This window comes from Cibotium barometz, chromosome 41 (assembly GCF_041138505.1).
Source record: "Cibotium barometz isolate CiBa-2024 chromosome 41, ASM4113850v1, whole genome shotgun sequence".
NCBI lineage: Eukaryota > Viridiplantae > Streptophyta > Polypodiopsida > Cyatheales > Cibotiaceae > Cibotium > Cibotium barometz.
Window position 1 is genome coordinate 29375878 of NC_141086.1, and position 25263 is coordinate 29401140.

General features: G+C 40.4%; 1 protein-coding gene across 1 annotated transcript; it reads left to right on the forward strand.

Annotated features, from left to right (window-relative positions):
- The first annotated feature begins 689 nt into the window (after window positions 1-689).
- Window positions 690-2255, forward strand: LOC147614838 (G-type lectin S-receptor-like serine/threonine-protein kinase SD2-5). Its single transcript, XM_086779988.1, has one exon. The coding sequence runs from the start codon at window positions 690-692 to the stop codon at window positions 2253-2255; it is 1566 nt and encodes a 521-aa protein (XP_086636114.1).
- Window positions 2256-25263: the final 23008 nt, after the last annotated feature.

Genomic DNA, 25263 nt, shown 5'->3' on the forward strand with positions numbered 1-25263 from the left:
CTTTAGAGGACTTTGTGGAGACTCGGGAGTCAAGCTTTTGGTTCACTCAATCCAACATTTTTTTTCTTAGTGTTGGGGAGGACTTTGTGGGGACTCGGGAGTCAAGCTTTTTGTTAAGTCAATCCAAGCTTTTCGTTAAGTCAAGCTTTTCGTTAAGTCAATCCAACCGTTCAAAGAAAAAAAAATCATTGAAAAAAAATCATTTTTTGTAAAAAGTTTGGCATTAGAAGTGGGCTTAGTACCCATGGGACCCCCCTTATCCCACAAACCGTTCAAAGAAAAAAAAATCATTGATTTTGTGGGTATTGCTTGTATTATGGATCTTGGTGACTCAACTGAATTTTCGCTCCTCGCTCATCCTTTACTTGGAAATAAATGGCTAAAGTCGCAGCTTTTCAAAGCTGAGCAGCAATGGCCTCATTTTATCCCCAAGCGCCCTTCCTTTCATTTCTTGCCACTCTTCTTCTTCTTCTGACTTTGCCACTCTTCATCTTCCTTTCATTTCTTGCCACTCTTCTTCTTCTGGCTGCAGGCTTTCATTTTCAATATGACTAAATTTAATGAAGGCTTCCCAACAATGGCTATTTTTTTTCATTCCTGGAGTCGCAATCGTTTTCTAGCGGCTCCAAAGGTTTTTCGTCAGAACGTCGATCACAATGTCTCTGATTGGTGTCTGTCTATGCACCGTTATGGCGCCGGTGTGGAGAGCCAATCCAGGGCACTCTCTTGCGTCCGTCGAGGCATCACTCGCCGTAAGCAAGGCCAAGGCGCAGCTCGAGCTGCGAGATGCAGACGCTATGGGCGCCACTATCTTTCAGTTTTCTGGCGAGATCTTCAACAACACCGCCATCTCAGTGGAGCGCTGTAAGCACATGTGCTTGTCTGCTTGCAATTGCAGCGGTGTAAACTTCAACCACAACCATACCTTTTGCTTCCCTATTACAGATCATCGGCTGAGCCTTCTCAATGTCACTGGAAGGAGTGACAACCTGTCCTACACGGCTTTTTTGAAGGTTGCACATCTGATTTCTGACTCCCATTCACATCGTTTGAGCCGGACTGTAATTGTGCTCCTAGCTTCCGCCTCTGCCATTTCAGTTGCCTATGTAGCAGCTCTGGCTTTGTATGGCTGCAGGAGATTCATTAGAAGAGGTGCGGGCATCAAGTTCAACAGCAGTAGCCGTGGTGGGGATGAGATGCTCAATTTGCCCAGTACATTACCCACTAGGTTTTCTTTCAAAGAATTGCACAAGGCAACGCACGGGTTCAACAAATTGTTGGGCGCAGGTGGGATGGGTTCAGTATATGCTGGTGCTCTTCCCGATGGCAAGCAAATAGCAGTGAAGAAGCTCGACATCATCCTCCGAGGTGACATGTCCAAGGGATTTTTGACAGAGGTGGCCACCATGGGTAGAACCAGCCACTTCAACATTGTGCAGCTTCTGGGCTTCTGTTGGGAGACATCCCATCAGATGCTGGTCTACGAGTACATAGATAGGGGCTCTCTTGATCGCTGGCTCTTCGAGGCTGAGCAATTTCTCGATTGGGCCAGCCGCTTCAAAGTGGCGCTAGGCATAGCCAAGGGCCTGGCCTACCTACATGAAGGTTGCTCACAGACCATCCTGCACCTCGACATCAAACCCCAGAACATCCTCCTAGATGAGGACTTCGAGCCCAAGCTGGCCGATTTTGGCTTGGCCAAGCTCATGGCTAGGGATGCATCTCACGTGGTGACTATCCTAAGGGGAACTCCTGGCTACATAGCTCCAGAGATGTTTTGGTGCGTGGCACCTGTTAGCAAGAAATGTAACATCTATAGCTTGGGCATGGTGTTGCTAGACATGGTGGGCGGGCGAAAAAACATAGACTTGGCATTGCTGATGGCGGCAAATGTTGCTAGTAGTGAAGACCAACCTCAAGGGAGTATTCAACCAGTGGTGGAAGAAGATGAGGAACAATGGCATTTTGCGAGTTGGGCCGCCAAGAAGTGTGAGGAGGGGAGGAAGCTGGAGTTGGTGGACAAGCGGCTGCAGGGGGCCTTCTGCGCTAAAGAAGCTGGTAGGGTGATAGACGTGGCATTGTGGTGCATCCAGGAGAAACCCAGCTTGAGGCCTTCAGCTGGAACAGTGATGCAATGGCTGGAGGCCACTAGAGGACGCCCCCTTCTCCACCGTAGCCTACTCCCAATCTCGTGTCAAATCCAGCATCTGCCAGTACCTACAGGGTTCCCATACGTCCTAGACAAGTCACAATAATTAAGAAGCAGGTAGCCTCAGACTAGCTAAATTTCACATCACATATTTTTGTATATATATATGTATATTTTAAAACAATTATATATAATACTATCATATTTGTGTATATATATGTATATGTATGTGTGTGTGTGTGTGTGTGTGTGTGTGTGTGTGTGTTTGGAAACATTTATATATAATACTGTAACTGCTTTTATAGAAACATCATACTCCTGCCTTACAGATTTTTAAGGGCACCCTTAACGTCTGTGTCTCATCTTCTGCTCTCAAGGATGATTGGTCCCATCTCCACTGATACCCAGTTGCATGCCAGAGTGCAAGAGGGTAAAGATAGGAGCCCCTTTTGAAGATTCACCAACCAACTCATCTCCTTTAGCCCACACTTTGATATCAGGTCTTCCTCCATTAGGGCGCTCCACAATAACAAAAAAAGGTGTGTTTTTCTTGTTTGGTCTTCTTATACTAGCTGAGAGTTTTAGGTCAAGCTTTACAAATCACCCCTTTGGAGCACACTTGCTCTTGACTAAATCCTGTTGAATTGGAGGTCCTCCAGGGCCTAAGTCTCATAGTAAGTCTTTGAAAAAATGAAAACATGGTAAAGTATGAGCATTTCCATTGCCCAATTGTAATCCTTGTGAAATTTACATCACATATATTGTTTTACATCACATCTCCTAATGCATGTGCCTCACATATTGTATATTTTTTTCCCATAGCAAGAAAGACTATGTGAATGATGCAATGGATCTATCGGACTTTGTAACATAAAACTGGTAGTGAAGGCCTTGAGGTCAGCAAGGGTTTGGAATTCAGTTTTTTTTGGGGGGTGTATATTTAGTATGGAATTCATGGCTCAGTATAGATGGCATGCTTAATTTTATCCAGGCATGAGCTCAAAAAATGATAAAAGATAAAACAACATGAAATGGTATGGAGTTCATTTGGGTAATGTTGCCACATTAGGTCATAAAAGTGCACCAATTTACACCATTCAAAAATAGTGAGTACATTAAACATTTGAATTAGTTTGCTTAGTGAAAACAAGATTTGCCACACAATAAGGAGAGGGCTAGTTTGGCACCCTTCGACCAAGCTTACAACTAATTAGGTTTGGCCATTGGATAGGTCGACTCCCTACATTGAATGTACGATAGCATCCAAGGTTGGAAAATCATTTACTTTCTCATAGATATACTATTCTTTACCAAAATTCAACGACTTATTTGCCTCTCTTTTTTGCTTTAGTGAAAATCCATTCTACAAAAATTTTAAAAATATGCAAGACCTCTTTTTGCAATTTTCACCTTATATTTTTCATGATGTAAAAATGTTTTAAGTTGATCGTGTGCAAAGTGTTAAAAAAAACAATCATGGTTTACAATGTGGGGGTCAATGAATTCATTTATATTCATGGTGTAGTGACATAAAGAAAAAGCAGTGGTGTTTTACAATGTGGAGTTCAATATATTCAATCACATAAAGAAATGACAATGATGGTTTAAAATGTGGAGTTTAATGTATTCCATGGAGAGTTGCTGTATAGTGTGTCAACAATGATGAGCTCTTGGAGTCATTTAAATTGTTTGCATTCACTACAATATGATGTGTTTAAGTTAAGCTTTATGAAAAAGACAGGTGACCCGCGCTTTGCTACGGCATGCAGTTTTTGCTTACAAATGTATGGCGTATGCAAGTGTGCAATTACATGTGTGTATCCATCTATGCGTGTGTATGTGTGTGCAAGCATGTGTGAGTGAGCGACTATGCACGTGTGTGTGTGTGTGTGTGCATATGTGCATGTGTGTATGCATATTTGCATGTGTGCACATGTCTGTGTGCACGTGTATTCGTGCGCATGTGTATGCATACAGTGTATGTATATGTGTGTGCATGTGTCTATGTGTGACTCTCTCATATAGATACATACATGTATGACTCACATAGATGCATGTATGCGTGTCTCTCTCACATGCATTCTCTCTAAAAAACATTCTCCTCGACATTATTCATCAATCCTCGTAATCTTCATCACCTGAAAATATAAGCCCAATTAATAATTAAATTAATCCCACAAATATTAAACAGGCACAAACCATCACCAACTCATGAGCTACCAGGCGTAAGTACCCCAGGAATCACCCTGCCATACAAACCTAACTGAAATAATCATAGACGGCCCCAAGCATATGTCATATACCGCACGTATTAATATTTATAGTGGTATCACCCACGATATTAACCTAGCCGGCATGACACAAGAGTAACCTAGGCATCCCCAAATTACTCAAGAGGGGAAAATAATATTCTTAAAGAGGACTTAAAATATATTCTCATGACATCCCTCTTGCTTGAGTTTGCAATTGCCCTCAATTGCAGGTTTGCTGGGTTTGAAAAGAACGAAGGATCTCAGGATAAGCTCAAAAAAATTTCTCGGGCATCCATTTTGCATCTTCTTGAGGATGGTTTTTGAATGTCAAAAGATATTTGATGTATTGGTTCCCAGTTCTTGTTGTTGTCGTCTCTTGATCAATAATAGCATCAAGAACTAAGACTTCTTCCTCTCCTTCAACAAGAGGTGGTTCCTCATAAATTGGGTGTGAAGGAAGTGTTCCTCGAAAGGGTTTCAAGAGATGAATATGGAAAGAGTTGTGGATATTCCAATTAGATGGCAACTCTAGTCTATAGGCCACATCGTTAATCTTTTCAATAATTTTAAATGGTCCATAGTATCTGGTGCAAGTTTAACTGCAGGGAATTTTTCCACACTCTTCAATCGTCTCTTCTCAATTCTCAAAAGTACATAATCACCTTCTTGGAATGAAAAATCTTTACGCTTCCTATTTGCTTGAAATGTATACTTCTCTTGAGCTCTTGCAATACAATCATGCACTTCAGATAAAATGCGATCAAAGTCTCGAGTATATTGGTCAGCAGCTTCAATCTTATGGGAGAGTCTAGTAGCCGGAATAGGCAAAGCTCTACCATAGATAATCTCAAATGGTGCTCGATCAGTAGCAGAATGAGGAGTATTATTATAAGCAAATTGAAGTAGATGTATGTACTTATCCCATGAACTAGGTTGCTGGAAAACATAGGCTCTAAGCATATCTAAGATAGTGCTATTCGTGACTTCAGTCTGTCCATTTGATTCAGGATGATGAAAAGCCGTAGAAAAATCTAACTTAGTGCCTAAGTTTGAGAAAAGAGCAATCCAAAAGTGACTACAAAATTTGGAATCTCTATCAGAAACTATCACTTTGGGTAGACCATGATGAACAAAGATTTGCTTGACGAATATGGTCGCAGCTTGCTGCTGAGAAGTCAGTGTCTTTTTACATGGAATGAAATAGGCTTGCTTACTAAACCTGTCCACCATTGTCCAAATCATGTCATGATGACTGGAAGTAGTAGGAAAGCCTGTAATGAAGTCCATAGACACTTGTTCCCATGGTCGGTCTGGAATGGGTAAAGGCATAAGCAATCCCAAAGCTTTGCCTTTGTAGCTTTTAATTGCTTGACAAATGTTACACTTAGCTACAAATTTTGCTACATCATTTTTCAAATGAGGCCAAAAGAATTCTTGAGAAACTACTTGAAGTGTTGCGAAAACTCCTCTATGTCCCATGAATGGTGGTTGGTGCATCTCTTCCAAGACAAGTTGTCTATAGGGTTTAGTAACACATAATCTTTTCTCAAAGAAAAGATAGCCATCATTATGAGAATAATTGCCTTGAGGTGTCCAATTGTTTTCACGCAATTTGATCCATATCACAGAAAAATCTGGATCTACTTCATTAGTACAAATGGTTCACTTTCAATAGCGGAAATGTTGTTGATATGTGGTCTTCTACTTAAAGCATCGGCAACAACATTTTCCTTTCTAGGTTGGTATTGAATCATGGGTTGGAAACTTTGTATAAAAGATGCCCATTTGATGTGCCTATCTGAAATAAGGGGTTGCGAAAGCAAATGCCTAATGCTTTGTTGATCAGTCTTGATAAGAAATTCTGAACCCATTAGGTAATGCTTCCAAATCTTCAAGGCATGCACAACTGTTGCTAATTCCTTATCATATGTACTATAATTTGTTTCAGTTGGTTTTAGCTTTCGACTTTCATAGGCAATAGGATGGTTGTCTTGCATAAGCACAGCACCAAAACCTTTGCCACTAGCATCAGTTACTACCACAAAGAATGGTCTTTGAAAGTCAGGTAGTGTAAGAACTGGTGCATGAGTTAATGCATCCTTGAGTACTAGAAAAGATTTATCTTGACTTTCAGTCCAATGGAAAAATGTAGTTTTCTTGAGAAGTTCCGTCAAAGGATGTGCAATATAAGCGAAATTCTTGACAAACTTCCTATAGTAACTACATAGACCTAGAAAAGATCTAAGGTCATGAATGTCTCGAGGTGTAGGCCAAGAGGCTATACACTCAATCTTCTTAGAATCCACACAGATTCCTTCAGCTGACACTATATGGCCTAAGTATTCAATCTCTTTTTGAAAGAAAGAACTCTTTTCAGGATTGACATACAATTCATTTTCTCTCAAAAGGTTAAACACTTGCTCCAAGTGTTGCTCATGCTCTTGACGATTCTCACTGAAAACAAGAATATCATCAAAGAACACCACAACAAAGCTTTGAAACTTTAGGAAAATGTGATTCATCATACGACTGAATGTAGCTGGAGCATTGGTCAAACCAAATGGCATAACCAAAAACTCATAATGGCCAGTCTGGGTTCTAAATGCAGTCTTGAATATGTCTGACTCAGTCATGCGTACTTGATGAGATAACCACACTTTAAGTTAATCTTGCTAAAGACCTTTGAACCTTTAAGCTTATCAAGTAAGTCATCTACCCTAGGGATAGGGTATTTGTTCTTGACAGTGATTTAGTTCAATGCTCGAAAGTCAACACACATTCGGAAAGTTCCATTCTTCTTCTTAACACAAGAAGGACTGGAGCTCCAAAGGGTGAACTACTAGGTCTAATAAGGCCTCTTTCTAACAAATCCTCGATTTGTTTTTGGATTTCTTTTTGCTCTAAATTGTTGACTCTATATGGAGCTTTACAAGGTGGAGAGTTGCCTGGTAATAAGTCAATACTATGGTCTTCAGGCCTAGACTTAGGTAATCCTGGAGGTAAATCTTCCATAAAACAATCCCTGAATTTGGAGATATAAGAATCAAGTTTTGGACTTTTGGATGTGTTAAACTCAGGGCTAAGCTGGTTGACCCAAACCATATAAGTCTTCTCCCTTTTCCTAAGAGCTTGCTTTGCTTGAGTATGACTCAATAAAGGACTCGTCTCTCCTTTGACTAGACATTTGGAGGAAAATATTTTCATTGTCCTTCCTTACACAAATGCTATGTGTATCATAGTCTATAATAGGGTTGTACATATGTCTCCAAGGCATACCTAATATTACATCTACGCCTTGTAAAGGTGAAACTAAGAAATCTCTTTTTTTCTGTTAAGGAATTGATGCTTAAAGTTAAACCTTTCACCTCTTGGATGCAATTATACTTGGTTCCAGTAAATGCAGCTTTAACTCTATAATGTGTAAGTGAAGGTTGGATGTTTAAAGCTCTAATTACCTTTTCAGAAATAAAGTCATGAGTGCTACCATCGTCATGCAAAACAATAACTTCATGCTCATTAATTTTTCCTTTTATTTTGAGTAGCGAATGAGCTTGAGGCTTACCTTATGCTTTTGAATAGTCGGGGCCAGAGTTATCCTCTTGCTTGAGCGATTCCTCTTCATTGTCGTCCCCTTCAAGCATATTGACTCGTGCCGCAAGTGTCGGATTCTTTGCACGTTCTGGGCAATTTGGTGCTATATGTCCTTCTTTATGACATTGAAAATATTTGATTGGAGGACCTTTGGGCCGTTGACTTTCTTTGAATTTGATTCGCCTTTGACCATCTCCTTGCCTTTGTCAAACCCTGGCTTATGAAAATTTCTTGAAGCATGAAAAGGTTTAGAAAAAGGTTTAGAGTGGTTACTCTCAAATGACTTGGCCTCTCTAGGAAAACCATTTTTGCGTTCGGAATTTGTTGCCAAAGATATAGCTATAGAAAGTGAATGAGGTCTAAACATATTCACATCGGCCCTAATTGTAGACTTAAGGCCCGAAATGAATTTCCTCTTTTGGTCCTCCTCATTGACTTTCTCCACAACCTATACCTGTAGTAATGTATTCCAAAACTTCTCCACATACTGAAACATGCTTTCTTTTTCAAGTTGATGCAATGTATCCCATTGATGCCTAGCTTTAGATTTAAATTATGAAGGTAAGAAATGCTTTTTCACTAGCCTTTGAAACCTTTTCCATGAATCCGGTTTGTCACGTCCTTGCTTGATGACGCTCCACCATAAAGCTGCGCTATCCACCATGTGATTAGCCGCACATTTGATCTTGTCCTTCTCGAAAAATTTTCCCCCCGAAAAGTAGTCATCCAGTTGACTAAGCCATGCCAAAAGGACTCGAGCATATTTCTTGCCATCATAATTCTGAAATGAAAAAGCTTTACGACTGATTTTAGAATCTTTCCGTGAATTTTGTGCTTAAAGTGTAGCATTGACAGCTCTTTGGATGATGTCATCTTCGTCATCATAAGATGGCAAAGAGTCACGCTTACACCTTCGACTCGTGAGCTGTCGCTCCAATTCAATTCGCATCTCTCTCTCTTCTACAATTTGTTGTTGTAGAGATTGGAGTTGCTCTTGAATTGAAAGTAAAATAGGAAAATTTGCCATAGTGCTCATGCAAACAATGTAAATAAGTAAAATTGATATTATTTGATGTATGTAAATAAAGCAAATGTTGGGTCGAGTTCCCTTCGTTTTGCACAAGTCCCGAGCAATTTCGAGTGATTTAGGAGATTTGGGCTAGTCGAAATGCTGAAGAAATAATTTTCTGCACCTTGAACACTGCTCAAACAATTTTGAAAACTTGGCCAAACCTTTGTAATAATTTTTGAGAGTTTTTAAAAATTTTCAGAAATTATTTAAAAATTTTCTGGCATTTATTTGACTTTTTTAAGCCTCTTTGAGTCCTGAAAAATCAATTTTCTACACCCAAAAATCTGAAAATTGTAATTCTTTGGAATTTCTCTTGAAATAGGAAAATAGGTAGTGTGAAAGCTCCAAAAGTTGATGTGACATGCATTGGGCTTGGGAAAAGTAGAATTGGGTTAAGTTGAGGATTTGGCTTAATTGAGATTAAGTAATTAGTAGCTTAATTGATTTTTGTGGTCTTCTTCTCACGTTTTTTCGCCCGTGAGGCTGCAAATCGGCACCTCAAATTTGCTTGATTTTACTTATTTTTCATGGCTTAAAACTCACACAGCATGCAGTTCGTCCATTATAGGTTGCTTCTACCTTAAACCTTTGCAAAAACTGAGCAAATCACATGAGGTTTTTGGCTATGGGGAATCCATCTATATGGTTGGATTTGAAATTCATGAAGCTTTGAGCAAAACCACTTTTTGATGAAGAAGAATGGTTTTGGAAAGAGGTAAGTGGGTTTGAGAAGTAGCGCTAGTTTGAGAATTTGAATTTTTGGTTAAAGACCACAAACCCTTCTTTTGCCCCACCGGTTAAAAGCCTGCAACTTTCTTGAGAGTTGTGTTGATGAAGACCTTTCCCACCTTTCCACAAATCTCTTAGCCCAAGCTCTCATATCACTGAAAACGGAATCGTTCTCTAGGATAGCTTGTGGAACACTTGAGAAATTCAACACATAAATTCAACCATGAAAACACATGCTTTGCAGGTTTCAACAAAATCAAATAAATTAAACAAAAGCATAGCAAACATAATACTTAGCTCCAAGACAAACATGCTAGGTTTAATCTTTCCCCCCCTTGTGCCTGGCCTTCCCCCACACAAGAGTATTTTTATTAGCTTTCAACCAAAAATAGGCCATAGCCACACAAGCCATACGCCTTCTCCAACTACATAACTCTCGGTCCCACCGTGATAACCCCAAGGGTCCAACTTCTTCACCAACACGAACCGGCCTACCTTCAACACTTTTCCCATTCTCCTGCAAAACAACATCATCATCGGCCTCACCGAGCTAACCAACCTCCATTGGAATACCAACACAACACCACCGACCACACCACGCCACCCCTAGCTTCTCCAACAACCACTCGACACTTCTAGTCAAGCAATTGGCACCCTAGCCATGTCATTGGTGTGCTTGCAAGGAACCTGACCACACCAAGCCATCCTACCAACCAGTGACTAAGGCATCAACACACTTGAGAGAGAGAGAGAGAGAGAGAGAGAGAGAGGGTGCATGTGCATGTGTGTGTGTGTGTGTGTGTGTGAGAGAGAGAGAGAGAGAGAGACAGAGAGATTACACGCAATATGCATTTATTTGAGAGTGAGCACACCTCAATCTACATCCCCACCCTTTAATATTTAATCTAAATTAAAATTTGATTTATTAAAATTGTGTGTGTGTGTGTGTGTGTATATACATACATACATATGTATGTATGTATGTACAAGTAATAAAATCTATAATTTTATATAATTCGTGTTTGCATGTATGCTTGGTTGTTTGTGTGTGTGTAGGTGTGCGAGCGTGTAAGAGAGAGAGTTTTCATGTGTGGGAGCGAGTGTGTGAGAAGAGAGAGAAAGTGTGCATGCGTGTGTGTGTGTGTGAGAGAGAGAGAGAGAGAGAGAAAGAGAGAGAGAGAGAGAGAGAGAGAGAGAGAGAGAGAGAATAAAAGTACATTTCAATAAAATACAAATAAAATATGAACTACAGAAGGTAAAATATGAATATATAATAAATAAATACAAATCTATAAAATAAAAAAGTAAATACATAATAATATAATAATGATATGAGATCAATATACATATAGTAAATATATAATAATACTATTAGATATATACACATTCACACACACATACGTACACGTACACAAGGTCCCACACATGAATGTGGAAGGGGTGGTGTGTGTGTGTGTGTGAGAGAGAGAGAGAGAGAGAGAGAGAGTCTATATGTATGTGCAAGAAAGTGTATACGAGAAGAGTGTGAGAAGAGAGTGCATGTGCATGTGTGTAAGAGAGGGTTATGTCTATGCATGTGACAAAGACATAGAGAGAATGCATGTGAGAGAGACACACGAATACATGCATCTATGTGAAAACGGAATCGTTCTCTAGGATAGCTTGTGGAACACTTGAGAAATTCAACACATAAATTCAACCATGAAAACACATGCTTTGCAGGTTTCAACAAAATCACCTGTGGGGCTATGGCCTATTATTGGTTGAAAGCTAATAAAAATACTCTTGTGTGGGGGAAGGCCATGCACAAGGGGGGGGGAAGATTGCACCCAGCATGTTTGTCTTGGAGCTAAGTATTATGTTTGCTATGCTTTTATTCAATTTATTTGATTTTGTTGAAACCTGCAAAGCATGTGTTTTCATGGTTGAATTTATGTGTTGAATTTCTCAAGTGTTCCACAAGCTATCCTAGAGAACAATTCCGTTTTCAGTTGGGCTTATATTTTCAGGTGATGAAGATTACGAGGATTGATGAATAATGTCGAGGAGAATGTTTCTTATGCGCATCATATTTATTTTTACAAGCGCAGCTTGTAACCTTAGTAGTTGATTTTTCCATTTTGATACATTGGGAAAAATACATTTATAATGTTGAATTTATTAAAGCCTAAAGGCTTTACCCTAGCCCCAATTTTTGGGACACTCTATTTTTGTTGTGGAAGAGTGTCGTGCTCTCTAAAAGCACACTTTGTATATTTTTGATAATCTCGTCCAATGTTCACCTTGGTTGTCCTGAATTCGTGATCTATACTCAACATAGTCCACAATGTTAGATCACAATTACTTTGGAATCACTCACAAAAATAATTCTAACAAATGGAAACCATTCACTACCATGCTTCACACATGAACCATGCATCACACATAATTATTTGGATTCACTTCCATGATAAAATATTCTAAAAAATCACACTCCCGTTAGTCGTCCCGTTTGAGAAGACAACTGTTCTCGGTTGTAACTATCAGCACACACGAGTGATTGAACACATTAATTGTTCCCACATTGGATTCACTCACAATGTCATTATGTATTTAAGTGGATTCATTTCCATATATCCTCACACGCATCACACGTGTCTTAGAGTTGATCAGATCCACTCACGATCCAATTCACAGAACCTTTACACGTGTCACGTGTGTCTTAGAGTGGATGGTACTCACTCACACTCAAACTCTTACATTGGATTCACTCACAATGTTTTCATACGTGTCACATGTAATGTTTTCATACGTGTCACATGTATTCATAGAGTACACCACACATTTCACACGTGTCATGATTGGTTGGATTCACTCACAACCAATTAGGGTCACCCTCATTAAGAATTAATTCAAAAGAGTTATTTGGATTTACTCACAATCAAATTCACACATTTCTTACATGTGTAACACATGTCACAGTTGGTTGGATTCACTCACAACAACCAAATTAATCACACTTGGGTTATCCAAGATATTCTTTTTACTTATTGGTTTACCCAATAATAAATAAATTACCATAACATTGTCTCTTATGTGGGTTGTAAGTCCTTTCCACTTCTTGGTAATGATGATGCTATTTTTCTCAAGTGAAGGCCAAAGTGGTGGGTTTAATTTGCGATATGGTGAGCCCATGGTTCTATTGATGAATCGTCTAAGCGTGTCTTGCTAGAGAAAGTGCAAAAGGGTATGAATACCGTTTGCTTACTTTGTGCCTTCACCTCGGAGGATAAGCGAGGCCCATAATGGTAAAGATTATGGTTTTCACATTTCTGTATTTGGTAGTTATATGTGAATGAACTTGATTTTATTTTCAGTTTGAAGCAATAACCTCGATGTAGAGGATGTGATGTTGTCATGCTTTTTTGTTTTCACTTCCTCTGACTCTCTATTGTCCTCTCCCTCTCAAATAATTATGTCATGAAATTCTCTAACTCTCTTCACTCCTCTCTCTCTCTCTTGATGAACGAGGGGAGGGTATCTTTTTGGAATCTGCTCGCCCGATTCCCAAAAAGTGCTTGCTAGAAAGTACTCACAAAACAAAATCCCCCCAAGAAGAAGATGTGACGTGAAAGTTGTTTTGTATATTGTTAAATATGAAGGCTAGAATGGTGCATATGACAACAAGGGTTTTTGTTCCCATGGTATAGTTTTGTAGCTATTTAGTATATAGCAAGTTGTAAAAGAAAAATGATTCTGCAAGGCAGTAGCATGACATATCTGTAAAAAACATTATCGTAATATATTTAAATATTTCAAAAAATATATACATATATATGCATAAATATGTGATGGGAAATTTAGCTAGTATGGGACTACCTCCTTGTTACTTATTCTGACTTGTTCTGACTTGTTCTTCAGGATTTGTTCTTCAGGATGTGTGGGAGCCCTGAAGATATTGGCAAATGCTGGATCTGACACAAGACTGGGAGTCGGCTACGGTGGAGAAGGGGGCGCTCTCTAGTGGGATGCTTGATCCCTCCAGCCACCATTGTACCATTGTTCCAGCTGAAGGCCTCAAGTTGGGTTTCTCTTGGATGCACCACTATGCCATCTCTATCATCCTGCCAGCTTCTTCAACGCAGAAGGCCCCCTGCAGAGCTGCTTGTCCACTAGCTCGAGATTTCTCCCCTCTTCGCACTTCTTCGTGGCCCAGCTCACAAAATGCCACCACTGGTTGAATACTCCCTTGAGGTTGCTCTTCATTACTAGCTACATTTGCCACCATTGGCAATGCCAAGTCTATGTTTTTCCTCTTGCCCACCATCTCTAGTAACACCATGCCCAAGCTATAGATGTCACATTTCTTTCACATAGGTGCCATGCACCAAAACATCTCTAGTGCTATGTAGCCAGGAGTTCCCCTTTGGGCAGTCACCACGCGAAAGGCATCCCTAGCCATGAGTGTGGCCAAGCCAAAATCTACCAGCTTGGGCTCAAAGTTGTCCTCATCTAGGAGGATGTTTTGGGGTTTAATGGTGAGGTGGAGGATGGTCTATCATATAGATGGGCTAGGTCCTTGGCTAGGAGATACAACTTGAGGGCAAGAGAGATTAATTCTCAATGCTGCCGAGAAGAGAGACTGTACTTTCTCATCAGCATCGCAACTCCAAAATTTTGGCATCTTCACCAACATAACCCTTTGCCTCTCTATCATCATCACCACCACTTCACCAATAGAAAGAACTCGGCACTTCATGCCTAGCAAGTGGCCTTTCAAGCACGGGTAAATGCAAAAAGATGATTACCACAAATTTATTAGCATAATTTTACCAAAAATTACATTAAATCAAGGGTAACCAATTTGTATGGAATGGTTGGAGTATCAAACCATCTCTGAATTGCAATCTGAAGTTATAGGGATCTGTATTAGATACCTAATGGTTAATTTGAACCCTCAATTGCACCAAAATATAATGATTAACACTGATTAATTATTGATTAGCAAATTAATCCTCTATTTTGTGTGCAAAAAACAGAGTATGCAAGGAGCCCAGATCTGAGGCCTTAGAGTTCAAATGAGCTCAAATCCTTTCAAGGCCATCAATAGCAATTAGTCTAGTAGAGGATTAAGCCAAGAAACAGAAGATTTGACCAAACATTGAATACTTAATCTCTGTTTTACCAAAGTCACGTGTGCAGATTTGATGAAGAGCTTGGATCTCACATTAGGCTTGATCAAATCAAATTCTGACTTCACCAGCTTGTAGAGCATGCTTGAAAACCCCTGGGGCTAAGAGGAATTAGACCCATTGCGACTGGACAAGACAAGATCTAATTTTTCCTCAGAAAAAACGATGCCTGCAAATCAACGAAAATCGTGAGCTGTGGTCGACGGTTTGCTGCGCTGATTCGCTTGGCTGGAGCACCAATGAGTTTGCTAGGCTTGCCTAGAAGGGCTTGTCCTAATGCTGCTCGTGGAGGGAGATCAAGCCTCTCCACTGGCTAGGGGTGCAGAGGTTAGTTGAAAAAGAGGTGAAAATATTAATTTTCTACTAATCCTAATTAGCTAGGTGATTAGCAAGATAATGGGCTCACAAATTGATGGATTCTAGGCTAGGCTCTGATACCATGTTAAAATTACAACAATGTGATGAGCTATGGTGGATCAAATGCTAGAATCAACATCATTAATAAAGAGATTAGATGATAATTAAGATGTGATTAGTGAGCAATTACCTAATAGCTTAATGTAGGCATGGATAATAAAAAACCAGCAAATTTTCTTAGGACAATGCCTCAATTTATAGAGTTTACATCCAAGCATCTAATTCCACTGATTTCTCCTTGACTCACTCTACCTCTTTTGCTTGATTCTCTCCACCTCTTCACTTTTCTCAGAATATCTCCACACCTCCTAAATCTCCTCATGCTACCCTTTATTCTCTCCCAGTAGATTCTTTTCGCCTTCTCACAGGTTCTCTCACATTTATAGATTCTCTTTTACAGCCTCTAGCCAAGGACTTGTTCTTGCACACACCCTATTCACTTGTATATTTCAACAAATACCTAGATCAATTGTAAAACTCTCAAAGTCAATGTCATAGGATATGCTAAAAATATGATCGATATGCATACTCCTACGATGTCTCACTTCTATGAACTCATCACTACTCTCATGCACTATCCTTGATTGCTCAATTACCACAACTCGATCCACTCGAATGCTGCCAGGAATGCTATGAAAACTAGTAGTGGTCACATCAAAAATCTCTCCACATGTAACAAATCTAGAGGAGTATCCCAACACATCTAATACTAGAACCTCGGATCTATGCTCCTCATGGTCTATGATGTGCTCAACGACAAGTGAAGTGTCAATCTCATGTGTGAATAAAGATGTATGATTAGCCGAATGATCATGTGACTAGTCAAATGCCCATCAAGATCATGGAATGTATCACTATGGTCATCTAATGTATCCCTATGATCACTAGAAATAGAGATAGGTAGCTCTATGATGCTCGTAATGCTCGATATGCTCGCTGCCATCTCTCCCATCAAGAGCATGCCCACATAATTTGACTCACACACATTACTTTCACTATCACTATCACATACATCATCATCATGTACATATGTGTCAGTGGCATCATGTGCACGTTGTCGTGCCATGGCACGTCTATGATGTGAAACCGTGCATGTGAGGCCATCAAATACACATCCAGATGCATGAGGTTATGTGCCATGACGAGTCATTATATGATGCCATGTACATATGTTCATATTGTATATGAGGTTCAATAAGACAAGCTGAGGCTGAGCCAGATCTAGGAGTTTTTGTATATGAGTGTGGTGTGAATTATGGAGTTTTATGCATATGATGAACCTTGTAGTAAGGAACATCCTTCTTAACATGTATGGAAACGCAAAGGTTGATGCCAGATGAGTTAAAAGAAATTCAGTGGGAGCCAGTGTTGTGAGAACTCATCCAAGTCCATCGAGCCATCAAATAGAGCTTCTCTCTGCTTGTTGGTCCAGAGCTGGCAGTGGCAGCTTTGACTATGAGTATGTTAATAAGAAGGATGAGGAAGTGGATGTGTCTCTAAGTTGGCTTCAGTGCAACCACCACTTGAGCTTGGTCTCTCGCTTGCAAGCCACCCGGAGGATGAAGATGAACAAGAGGAGGAGGAGTAAGAGGCGGTTGATGGATCCCTTTTATGAAAATGATGAGGCCTTCGCTAGAGCTTTACAAGAGGGTGAGCACCATGATGCAACTGCTTACATGATGGGCATCATTGGTGTCGACGAAGAAACACATGCATACTTGCTTCTCCATTTTGGTAATGAAAAGAATGAATATGATGCATCTGGCTGGCAGCTTACGTGTAATGATCTCTCGAAGAAACACAAGCATTAATGCGCCATATTGGTAATGAAAGGAATGAATATGATGCATCTGGCTGGCAGCTTACGTGTAATGATCTCTCGAAGAAACACAAGCATTAATGCGCAGCCTTTTTTAAAAATGGAAAGCCGAATTCTAAGCTGCAAAAGGCGATGGGACGCCGCATCTCTTGCGGGGAAACATAGAGAAAAACCAGAGTTGGGAAAAACGGGTTATCAGTTTTTGGGGAAACTCTGCAGAAACTCGAACCAGTGTAGTATCAACCAGAGTTTTTTATTTCAAGGAGACACCTACTGTTCATGGCTTGTAGGTGCTAGAAATGAAGAGGAAAATGAGTACTTCATGAGGAGATGATCTCGACAAAATCCATGTTTTCTCTGTTTCTTGGGCTGCGCTGATGCGACTATCGCTTCCGTGTATTCTGCATCGCATGGCCAGCTCTACGACTCATAAGTTTAGCAAAAATAAAATCAAGTGTAAATTCACTCATAATGCTCAGATAAGCTTCTTTTTTTTACTTTTCCTTTGATTTAGAAAAAGGCGATACTCATAAATCCTAAAAGGATTTGGAAATGGATAAAAAAGCTGGGGAGAACAAATTAATGGTATTTGGAACTTGATGTTTTGCGGGAAAAAGGAATCCAAAGCACATTTAATCACGGGAAGTTGGTCTTGCTTCTGCTTGATTAAGTTTTGGAAATCATGAGCATGTTATGCCATCTTTTGCTTGTGAGATGTTAGAATATTAAGGCAGGTTTTCAGGTGATAAAGAGCATCTTGATATAATGGTTTTGATGGCACTGGATGTAAAGGATGTAACTGGTCACATGTATATTGGGAAAATTTGAAGGCTTGTTATGCCTACATGTGAATGATTCAAAGGATTCCGAGAAAGAAGTCAGTGAGTAAAGGATCAAACACTTGATATGCAATTTTGTGTGAACATCAGGATGAATTCAAGGATGTATTGATGTGAATCGACACATGTATTTGTTATTGGAAATAGTGATGTTCAATACTCCTTGGGAAATTTTGTGTGTGAGTTTCTTTGTTAGATTTGACATTCACTCTCACAGCTAGAAGTCTCGTACTTTCCTGGCTGTACCGCACACGTCACGACAAACTTTTGGTGAACCCGACGTGAACTGCTGGGGTGAGAGTGTGGTGAAATATACAGGGAAGCTATGGCTGAGAATTCTGAGGGTCAGGGGGTTCATTTTGACCCCGGAGTTATGCAGATGTTTCAAATGTTTACCATGTACATGCAACAGCAACAAGCTGCTGAGAGGGGACAAATTTCCATGACCAAAGCATTACAATCAATTGTGAAAAAGGTGGATCAATTTGATGGGAAGGACATTACAAAGTACCTGCGCAATTATATAAAGGAGATGGAGCTAAACAGGGTGACTGAGGAAGATATGGTTCGAAGTTTCGAGCTGGTATGTGTTCCTGAAATAAGAGAGCGCATAAGAGGATTGCAGACAGCACATGGTGGCAGAAATTGGGAGGAGTTCAAGCTTGCTTTAAAGGATGAATATTTCATGGAGGATTCTGAGCGAGTGACCAAACGAACTTTCTTGGAATGGGTCACAAAACCTAAAATGGGAATTTCTGCCACAGAATTGCTAAGAGAGTTTGAGAAGCGCTATGCCCAGCTGTCAAGGATAGAGCGTGCAACTTTGGACAGAGAAAAAACAGAGCTCTTCTTGCAAGCAGCTGGGAAAGATCTCCAGGAGAAATTGGAAATCCTCCTTGAGGATAAGGATGCAGAGCAGGGATTAAAGAGTGATTGGAATGATGTTGAGGATGCAGTCACTATGTTAGCAAAGCGGCAGCGGAGGAGGGATAAAATGGTGATGGGCTCTGCAACCCCCATAACTGCTGTCACCCCTTAGAATCTATCCAAACCAGCTGCTACAATTCCAAAGATAGATGGGCCGATGGATGAGCTTATCAAGGGGATGCGTGACTTAAAATTGAAGATGTCCAGGATTGAAGAAAAAGGTCTACCATTGGGGCAGGCTTCTATGCAAAGGCCTCAAAGCAAAGAAGGGTTTACATATAGATGCATATGGTGTGATGACCCAGAGCATGCAAAGAAGGATTGTGCTAGCTATAAAGAAGCTCTTAAAAATCAACTTGTGTTTTTCAAAGATGGGAAAATCCATCTTACAAAGACTGGTCTTCCATTGAGTACAAACTTTGGGAAAGGAGGGATGAAAAAGCTGGTAGAGGATATGGCTGCTAGTCATGCCATTTCTATGGTTGAGGCAGCAACCTATGGATTAAAGGTTGGTCAACTAAAGCAGGGATTTGAGAATGATGAGGATTATGAGAATGAGAATTTTTGGCCATCAACAATGGAATTAATTGCGTTAAAGAAAGTGTCAAAGCAAGCTTTGCATGAGGCAGGTGATTGTATACGTCTTGAGACTGGCTGGGAGGAGCCTGTGGATTCTTTATCCATTCATGCCTATATTGCCAAATGCCAAAATAATGAGGCACAGGTAGAGGATAAGCGTAAAAGGGAAAATGAGGAAGGAGGGCCATCAAAAAGAGTTACACGTGGAAGTGAAAAGAAGGATCCTGGGCCATCACATATGCCTCCACAGCATAGCAGACCTCCACAGGATGTTTCAATGGAAGAAGTGCCAGCAAAAATGAAGGAGAAGGGTAAAGGGAAAAGTCCACTCTACAAGCTTCAATCTGATATTGAAGTTGCAACAGATCTCAAAAAGGTACTTGAAGAAAGGATTCTAAACAGCAGGGTGGAATTCACACTAGGGGAAGTCTTGGGGATTGCAAAGAAAGAATTTCATGATGAGATAATTGATATTATACGAAGAAAAAGGTAGTCCATAATTGAATCTATTCCATCACAAGGGGAGGAAAGCACTTCCAAGACTCATGGAGTACAGGTACAGAAAAAGGAAGAGAGAGAAAATGTGGTGGAATGTAATCACTCTGCTGATGGGGCACGACAAGTGTGCTTTGTGGAAGAGGATGATGAAAAAGAAGTTCTTACAAAGAGTCATTACTCCAGGAGCCATTGGGCAAGAGCAACCAGTGAAACCCTTGTCAAGATAGGTGATTTGGAAGAGCCATATGTCGCTCTAATTGATCATGGGTCTGAAATAAATCTTATGGCTAAAAATCTCTACAACAAATGTAAGTGGCCAATGGATGTGGATCATGGGTGGATGATTAAAGCAGCTAATAACTCATCTGGAGAGCTTTATGCAGCATGTCCAAATGTAAGGGTAACTATAGGGGATGTGAAGGATGATCAGAATTTCTTTGTTCAAGAGATGTCATCGTATCCCCTTATCCTTGGGCAACCCTACATTACAGCTGTAAGGATGGAAACAAAGGTTTTGGATGATGGTTCAGCATATGCAAGAATAAGGAGTAAAGATGGCAAAAAAGCTGTTCAGTTTTTGACAGTTTGCATTAATCATGAAAGGAATCGTGAGTCTCTTCGGGCACAGTCACTCCCAAAGATAAACAGAGAGTTCATGAATTACAGGGAGATGAGGGATTTTAGCCAGGTGCCATTGTAAAGCGGGATTCCAATGGTACAAGGGGAAATGAGTTCTCGCAGGACTCAATCAATGTAAATAGCTTTTCAGTAAATTTTCAGGGATTCTCCAGCTATGGGTCACTGGTTTTTGTAAAAAGCAAGGATTTGAAGCATGGCATGCGAAAACATATACAAAATGAACAAAAAAGTTTTGAGCAGTGTGGTCTTTTGGGGAAGAATGAGTTTATTTCAGGTGTGCTTGATGAGGTGTCATTTGTAGATACTATGGACGTGCTTTTTGATATGGGAAGAGCATGCTTACAGGGTGGAAATGAAATGATAAAGGTGTCATTTGTGGAGATGTATGATATAATCCAGGAATTTGAGGGGGTGGAATGTAAAAACATGAATTGTGAGATGGATGCTCATGTTGATACAAAGTACAAAACGGTTGCAAAGAAGGTGAAACCAGTTGCCTTGCCCTTGCCACCGGGAAGCAAGGAGAAGATAGATGAAGCTTCTATGCAGCCAAATCTTAGAGATCCGAAGAAAATTGGGCATAAATTTACTCAAGAAACTCTAAAAGAGCTGAAGATTGGTGAGAAGGATTTTCTGTTGCCAGTTGAAAGGGAATGCTTTGAGGAGATGCTTGTAAAACATGGGAAAGCTTTTGCTTTTCAGCTGCATGAGATAGGCTGTGTTGATCCAAGTGTAACAGCACCAATGGTGATCTTTACTGTTCCACATGTGCCCTGGAACCTGCGGCCAATTCCAGTACTAAAGGCTCTCTTGCCAAAGTTGATGGAATTACTAAAGGAAAAGATCAGGATGGGAATCTTGGAGCCTTCATGTGCCCCATATTCCAACAGATGGTCTACTGTACCAAAGAAAAATGGGACATTGCGCTTTATTCAAGACATGCAACCTGTAAACAAAGTTACAATCAGGAATGTGGGAGCAGGTCCAATTGTGGATGAGTTTGCAGAAGCATTTGCAGGGAAAGCTATATACTCTATGGGTGATCTGTATTCGGGATATGATCAGTTCCAGCTGGATATACAAAGCAGGGACTTGACCACAATGAGAACTCCTTTGGGATTAGTAAGGATGTGTACCTTACCACAGGGAGCCACCAACTCAGTGGCACATATGATGAATGGAATGAATAAAGTCTTACGAGACTTCATACCACAAAAAACTATGCCATTTTTGGATGATGTGCCAATAAAGGGCTGTGATGAGAAAGACAAAGATGAGGATTTGGATTCAAAGGGGTGCCGCAAGTTTGTGGCAAATCACATAAAGGATTGTGACATGATTCTATCCAGGCTTGAAGAAGTGAATCTTACTTTATCTGGGTTGAAATCAGTGTTTGGAGTTGGTGAAGTGCTAATAGTGGGACATCTTTGTAGTACTAGTGGACGCCGACCTTGTCCAGCCAAAATAGATGCAATACAAAGAATGAAAGAGACATGCATTAATGTTACAGAGCTGAGGAGATTTCTTGGAGCATGTGTCTTTTATGTTATTTGGATCCCACATTATGCACATGTAGCAGATCCTCTTTATCAACTTTTGAGGAAAAATCAAAAATTTTTGTGGAGTGCAGTACATATTAAAGCTATGCGGAAGCTGAAATATTTGCTCCAATCATCACCCATTTTGAGAAAGGCAGATTATGAGTGTGGCAGGCCTGTGATTGTTACAGTTGATACTAGTCCTACTGGGATAGGATGGGCAGTAGGGCAAGATGATGAGGATGATCATAGGTATGTAATTAGATTTGGAGCAAAGGTATTAAGCTTTCAGCAACAACGAAAGTATCCACAGATCAAGAGAGAATTATGGGGGATAGTCACTGCTCTAAAATGTGAAAAAGAATATCTTATTGGGGCATCTGTACTTGTGGAGACTGATTGCTTGCCACTTCTTGGGATGATAGCAAGTTGTACCACTCCGGATATTGCTATGCTTAGGTGGATTGCTTATATCAAGTCACTAAATCCTGAGTTTGAGCATATTGCGGGAAAAGATAATCCAGTTGCAGATATGCTATCAAGAGCTAGGTATGAAGATGAGAAAGAGATGATTAGTGACATTGATGATGTGGGTACAAAGTTCTATACTACAGCATATGCAAAAGGGGATCATATTTGCCTATCAAATACACTTGAGTCTTTTATTGAGGAAATATATGAAGGAGATTGGTTGCTTATTGGTCAATATTTGAGTACTCTGACAAGGCAAGAAAATTGGTCTGACTCAGAATTTAAGAGGATCCGCAGAAAAGCATATGGTTATTTCCTAAAGGATGGGTATCTCTGGAAGCATCCTAAGCAGAGGAATGCTATGCCACAGAGAGTCATATGTGATAAAGAGACTCAAGGAAAGCTTGTGAAATAATTTTATGAGAGTCTCTGGGCTGGACATAGAAGTGTGTGGGCCACCTTTACCAAAATAAAGGAAAAATATTGGTGGAAAGGAATGTACAAGGATATTTCCCAATATGTGGAAACATGCATGGTATGCCAAATGTACTCAAATGTGCGGCATCGTGATGGCTTGCAACCAACCTACCCACCTGCCATGCACTACAAATGGGTAGTGGATCTAGTCACAATGCCTTTGGGAATTTGGCAGATGCGGTATATAGCACTTGCAAGAGAAGATTTGACAAATCAGGTAGAAGGGCGTGCTCTTAGAACAAAGAGTACGGAAACAGTATGCAAATTTCTCTTGGAAGATGTGATCTGCCGGTATGGTTGTGTTGGGAAGATAACAGTTGATAGGGGTGAGCTAGATGTTGAAGAAGCAAGGGAATTCTTTTCTAGAATTGGTATCAAACTGTCCCTAACATGTGCTTACAATCCTGAGGGCAATGGGAAAAGTGAGCGAGGACATCCTCCAATTATTAAAGCTTTGGCTAAGGCATGCAGAGAAAGAATGCGAGAGTGGCCAAAGCTGCTACCATATGCCTTGTGGGCTGACCATACAACTCATAGCTCAGTGACAGGATACATGCCTGCAGAATTGATGTATGGTCAGAAGCCAGTGATGCCAGTTGAAGAAGTAGTTCTAACTTGGAATGTATTGCCCTGGGTCGAAGGATTGAGCAGAGATGACCTCCTTGCATTACGAATAAGACAGTTGGAGAGGAGGCCTGGAGATATAGAGCTTGCTAAAGCCCGCTTGAAAGATGCAAGGTTGAAAAATAAAGAAAGATTTGATAGTAGACACAGACTCCGGCCAAAACCTATTGAAGAAGGTGATTGGGTTCTAATGTATGACAGTAGCCTTGACAACCAATTCACTGTTCAAAGAAAATTTGCAAAAAGATGGTTTGGCCCTTACATTGTCATGCATATGATGAACCTTGTAGTAAGGAACATCCTTCTTAACATGTATGGAAACGCAAAGGTTGATGCCAGATGAGTTAAAAGAAATTCAGTGGGAGCCAGTGTTGTGAGAACTCATCCAAGTCCGTCGAGCCATCAAATAGAGCTTCTCTCAGCTTGTTGGTCCAGAGCTGGCAGTGGCAGCTTTGACTATGAGTATGTTAATAAGAAGGATGAGGAAGTGGATGTGTCTCTAAGTTGGCTTCAGTGCAACCACCACTTGAGCTTGGTCTCTCGCTTGCAAGCCACCCGGAGGATGAAGATGAACAAGAGGAGGAGGAGTAAGAGGCGGTTGATGGATCCCTTTTATGAAAATGATGAGGCCTTCGCTAGAGCTTTACAAGAGGGTGAGCACCATGATGCAACTGCTTACATGATGGGCATCATTGGTGTCGACGAAGAAACACATGCATACTTGCTTCTCCATTTTGGTAATGAAAAGAATGAATATGATGCATCTGGCTGGCAGCTTACGTGTAATGATCTCTCGAAGAAACACAAGCATTAATGCGCCATATTGGTAATGAAAGGAATGAATATGATGCATCTGGCTGGCAGCTTACGTGTAATGATCTCTCGAAGAAACACAAGCATTAATGCGCAGCCTTTTTTAAAAATGGAAAGCCGAATTCTAAGCTGCAAAAGGCGATGGGACGCCGCATCTCTTGCGGGGAAACATAGAGAAAAACCAGAGTTGGGAAAAACGGGTTATCAGTTTTTGGGGAAACTCTGCAGAAACTCGAACCAGTGTAGTATCAACCAGAGTTTTTTATTTCAAGGAGACACCTACTGTTCGTGGCTTGTAGGTGCTAGAAATGAAGAGGAAAATGAGTACTTCATGAGGAGATGATCTCGACAAAATCCATGTTTTCTCTGTTTCTTGGGCTGCGCTGATGCGACTATCGCTTCCGTGTATTCTGCATCGCATGGCCAGCTCTACGACTCATAAGTTTAGCAAAAATAAAATCAAGTGTAAATTCACTCATAATGCTCAGATAAGCTTCTTTTTTTTACTTTTCCTTTGATTTAGAAAAAGGCGATACTCATAAATCCTACAAGGATTTGGAAATGGATAAAAAAGCTGGGGAGAACAAATTAATGGTATTTGGAACTTGATGTTTTGCGGGAAAAAGGAATCCAAAGCACATTTAATCACGGGAAGTTG

What these genes read in the sequence shown, in the direction of transcription:
- LOC147614838 (XM_086779988.1), top strand. Translation starts at nt 690, where the DNA reads ATGGCGCCGGTGTGGAGAGCCAATCCAGGGCACTCTCTTGCGTCCGTC.